The sequence below is a fragment of the Dipteris shenzhenensis genome, chromosome 4 (genome assembly GCF_047967505.1).
Source record: "Dipteris shenzhenensis isolate YYH24624 ecotype China chromosome 4, Dip_SZ_1.0, whole genome shotgun sequence".
Taxonomy (NCBI): Eukaryota; Viridiplantae; Streptophyta; class Polypodiopsida; order Gleicheniales; family Dipteridaceae; genus Dipteris; species Dipteris shenzhenensis.
Genome location: NC_141599.1, coordinates 29,486,718 through 29,491,352, shown reverse-complemented (window position 1 = coordinate 29,491,352; position 4,635 = coordinate 29,486,718). Strand labels below are relative to the sequence as shown.

At 46.5% G+C, this 4,635-nt stretch overlaps 1 protein-coding gene across 1 annotated transcript; it reads left to right on the top strand.

Annotated features, from left to right (window-relative positions):
* The first annotated feature begins 257 nt into the window (after positions 1-257).
* On the top strand, positions 258-3,886 carry LOC147902695 (pentatricopeptide repeat-containing protein At5g27110-like). Its single transcript, XM_087373127.1, has one exon. The coding sequence runs from the start codon at positions 648-650 to the stop codon at positions 3,432-3,434; it is 2,787 nt and encodes a 928-aa protein (XP_087229253.1). The 5' UTR covers positions 258-647; the 3' UTR covers positions 3,435-3,886.
* Positions 3,887-4,635: the final 749 nt, after the last annotated feature.

Below are 4,635 nucleotides of genomic sequence, written 5' to 3'. Positions count from 1 at the left end.
AAAATGGAGAGTAGGGAAAGGGGGGCGAGCAATTCGCTTGCCATTTTATGAGGGGAAAGGCGGACCCCGCCTGGCTCGGTCGAGCCAGATTTGAGATTACGGCTGGTCCAAAAAATTTGATCCAACGGCTGAGATCGACATTCCGCAGACCCGGAGCTAGAGTGAGCCACTTGTCACGTTCCGAGCATTTCCGGGGAATAAGGGAACAGGCACCTGCTCATAAGCTTTGGAGGCAGGCTCTTTTGCTAGGGTGTATTTTTTAAGATTAAGTGGTGAAGATGGCTGATAGCTACGGCAAGGAAGCCATGCAGTCCTATCGTTGCTTGAGTGCGTGGCAAGGATATGTTTGTAGCGAAAATTCGTACTTTACTCGGCAACGTTTGTTACCTTTTCTGGCTTCCTTGGTGGCAGACTTCGACTCTGCACGGATCCTTCCCAGCGGTGGTACAAGAGAAAGACCCAAGTATGTATGCGACGAGTCTGAAGCAATGATTTGCAGAGGTAAATATGTAGGCTGGCTGGCCTACAAGTTCGCGCTCAATCTTGACGAAGACTTCCAACATCTACAGATTTTCAGCATAAAGTTAGCAAGGAGTCGCTGTGGATAGACGGCTGGTTCTCGAGAAAACACAGTTCTTTAACAGAGAATGCACAGGGCTAAAGCGTCCAGAAGTCAGGCCCGCTCATACTCTGAAGACCATGGCCTGGGGAAGGAGTGTGTCAAGGGCGGCTTTATTTCTGACGTACAGATGAATGTATCGAAAGCACAAGAAATGCAGGAATGTAGTTGCAAGATGATTAGCTTAGAGGAGGCACTCACTTCTTTGGAACGGATGCCACAGTCACCTTTGCTTGAAAGCATTACGTGCATCTTGCATGAGTGCAGGAGAATAAAAAATCTAGCTCATGCCAAGCGCTTACATGCCTACATGTGCAAGAGTGGGCTGGAAGCTCATAGGTCACTTGGGAATTACCTTGTTCCAATGCTGGTGGAAGCTGGAAGCATGTGTGAAGCTCAGCAGGTTTTTAACAAGTTGTTTAATCGGAATGAGTATTCTTGGACTGCTCTCATCATGGGTTATATTCAATGTGGGGAATCACAGCATGCCCTCAACTTGTACCATAAAATGCAAGAGGATTCTATACAACCTAGCAAGTACACCTTTGTGGCCCTACTGAAGGCTTGTGCTAGGCTGAAAGATGCGAGAAGAGGCAGTGAAATGCACACTGAGATTGCCATACAGGGACTGGAAAACGATATTTTTCTTGGCAACACCTTGGTGGATATGTATGCCAAGAGTGGCTGGCTTGCAAAAGCAATGGAAATGTTCAACAAGTTACCGGTTCGAGACGTAGTTTCCTGGAATGCACTCATCGCAGGATATGCTGAACATGGGCTTAGTAAGAAAGCACTAAACTGTTTCAAACAGATGCAATTGGAGGGTGTCTCACCGGATGCTGTCACATTCATTTCTAGCTTGAAAGCTTTTGGCAGCATGGGAGCCATAGACAAGGGCCAAGAAATTCACACTGAGATTGCCAGGAAGGGGTTGGAAAAATATCTTTCCCTGGGCAACACCTTGGTTGATACATATGCCAAGTGTGGCCAGCTTGGTAAAGCATGGGAAGTGTTTGACCAACTTGCTGTTCAAAGTGTCATCGCATGGAATGCACTAATGGCAGGATATGCTGAACATGGGCTTGGTGAGAAAGCACTGGGGTGTTTCGAACAGATGCAAGTGGAGGGGGTCTCTCCAAATGCTCTCACGTTTGTCTGCAGCTTAAAAGCTTGTGGCATGATAGGAGCCACAGGCAAGGGCCGAGAAATACACTTTCAGATTGCCATAAAGGGGTTGGAAATAAATGCTTTTGTTGGCAGCACCTTGGTTGACATGTATGTCAAACATGGCGTGCTTGCAAAAGCACGGGAAGTCTTTAACAAGCTGCCACTTCGAGATATAGTTGTATGGAATGCACTTATTGCAGGATATGCTGAGCATGAGCTCGGTGAGGAAGCATTGAGCTGTTTCAGACAGATGCAACTAGAAGGGGTCTCTCCAGATGCTATCACATTTGTTTGCTGCTTGAAAGCTTGTGGCAGCATGGGAGCTGTAGTCAAAGGACTGGAAATACACACTGAGATTGCCAGAAATGGGTTGGAAAAAGCGATATATGTTGGCAACAGCTTGGTTGACATGTATGCCAAGTGTGGCTCGCTTGCAAAAGCACGGGAATTGTTTGACAAGCTTCCAATTAAAGATGTAGTCACATGGAATACTCTAATTACTGGATATACTGAATATGGGCTTGGTGAGAAAGCATTGGACTGTTTGGAACAGATGCAGGTGGAGGGTCTTTCTCCAAATGCTCTCACGTTTGTTTGCAGTTTGAAAGCTTGTGGCAGCATAGGAGCTATAGACAAGGTCCAAGAAATACATGTTGAGATTGCCAGAAAGGGGTTGGAAAGGGATCCATTCATTGGCAACACTTTAGTAGATATGTATACCAAAACTGGCTCACTTGCAAAAGCACAAGAATTGTTTGACAATCTTTCAGTGCGAGATGTAGTCTCGTGGACTGCTATAATCACAGGATATGCTGAACATGGCCTTGGTGAGGAAGCACTGAAGTGTTTTAAGCAGATGCAACTGGAGGGTGTCTGTCCGGATATTCTTACGTTTGTTTGCAGCTTGAAGGCTTGTGGCAGCATCGGAACCGTAGACAAGGGCCAAGAGATACATGCTGAGATTGCTAGAAAGGGGTTGGAAAGAGATCCTTTCGTTGGCAGCAACTTGGTTGATATGTATGCCAAATGCGGCTCCCTTGCCAATGCACAGGAAGTGTTTGACAAGGTTCCAGTTCGAGATGTAGTCTTGTGGACTGCACTAATCACAGGATATGCCCAGCTAGGAGAAAGTGTGATTGTTTTCTGTATGCTTGACAGAATGAGAGGGCAAGGCATAAATCCAGGCGGGGTCACATTCCTTAGTGTTCTTACCGTATGCAGTCACTCGGGACTACTGGATATGGGCCATAAATATTTCGAGGCCATGATTGAAGACTATGGCATCACTCCAACTATTGAGCACTATGCTTGCATTGTTGATCTCCTTGGCCGTGCAGGCCAGTTAGTTGGAGCGATCAAGCTAGTGAAGAAGATGCCTTTCCATCCTGATCTTGTGGTATGGCTTACTGTGTTGGGTGCTTGTCGAAAGTGGGGTAATGTGGAGCTTGGAAGACAGGCCTTTGAACATGCAGTGCAATTGGATGAAAATGATGCGGCAGCTTATGTGTTGATGTCTAACATCTATGCAGATGCTGACTTGCTGGAGGACAAGAAGAAGGTTGATGCAATGAGAGTGAAAGAAGCAGCATGGAAGAAGCCAGGACAGAGCATTGGACTGATGTCGTCAAAATTGTGCAGTCAATTTTAAAATAAGAAATGTGTCAGATTCGGATAGGGTGTTAAAAAAAGATGGGTTATGAGGGCATGGTGAGAAGCTGGCTATTGTGTGTGCACTCTAATCACACCCAAGGGGACACAGACATGTGTCGTTAGATGTTAAATGACTGTCATGCAACCATTGCACTCTGGTCAAAGATAGAGCAGTGATCTTTCTTGTCAGAGATGCAAACTGCTTTGAAATCTTTGATGAAGGATATTGTGCACGTGAGGACTGTCGTGACAATAGTGCATATGCAGTAGCCAGTCTCTCTCATGTGAAACGTTCCTGTTAAAATGAGGTGACGTACACGGAGAAGATGAAAGTGAGTCAGATCATGATTTGTGTTATAGGTGAGAGGCCTGTAAAAGAATGGCAAATCTGTAAAGCTGCAGTGAAATCTGAAGCTGCATTTCTCGAAATTAGCGTACAATTTCTATGCATCACCGGCCTCAAAAGTTATGTGATTCTGCAAATTTTGGCCTGCCCTCTGGGTAGCCTTAGCATCGACTTGTTTTTGCAAAGCAGAAATTAGCAATTGTTTAATTTCGAAGAAAAAACAATTTGTCTATTGGCTGGTGGTATGTGCCATTGAATGCTAGTGGTTGGTGGTGTGTGCCATTGAATGCTAACAGGTCTATAGTCCCTCCTTCAGCGTCTTCCTTGACTGCGGCACCACCACAGCAGACAACCAGACCCAGCTCAGCCACAGCTCCCATCCATCCTTACCAATTCTCCCCCCACCCTCCTCTCCAATTCCCTAATCTTCCTCTCATGCCCTTTCTCCTTCAGCTTCCCAGTCTTGCCTGGCCGCTGCTGGATTTGTCTCTACTTCTATCCCTTCGAATTCCAGCAGTATAACCTCTCCTCAGCTGTCTTCTTCATCACTGCTGGCCCTTTCACCCTCCTCTCCAACGCCAACGTTCCCAAGCCATCCGTTCTGGCTCCAGCAAGAGGCCAACTCCAGCTACCTCTTCAAGGAGTTTCCCATCAACGTCACTGATGTCCCTTTGATTCTCACCTTCATCCCTGATTCTGCGAGTAACTCTTCCGCTTTCATCAATGCCTTGGAGGTTCTATCCATGCCGCCTAATCTCATCTGCGATGACACCGGCCCTTTGGGAGTACTCTCCTGCACCCTTTGGAGTCCCTTACATGGCACTGGAGACCATGTAAGAGTGGACGTGGGAAG

Bases quoted from the DNA above. Each gene is read 5' to 3' on its own strand.
- LOC147902695 (XM_087373127.1), top strand. From the start codon at position 648: ATGCACAGGGCTAAAGCGTCCAGAAGTCAGGCCCGCTCATACTCTGAA.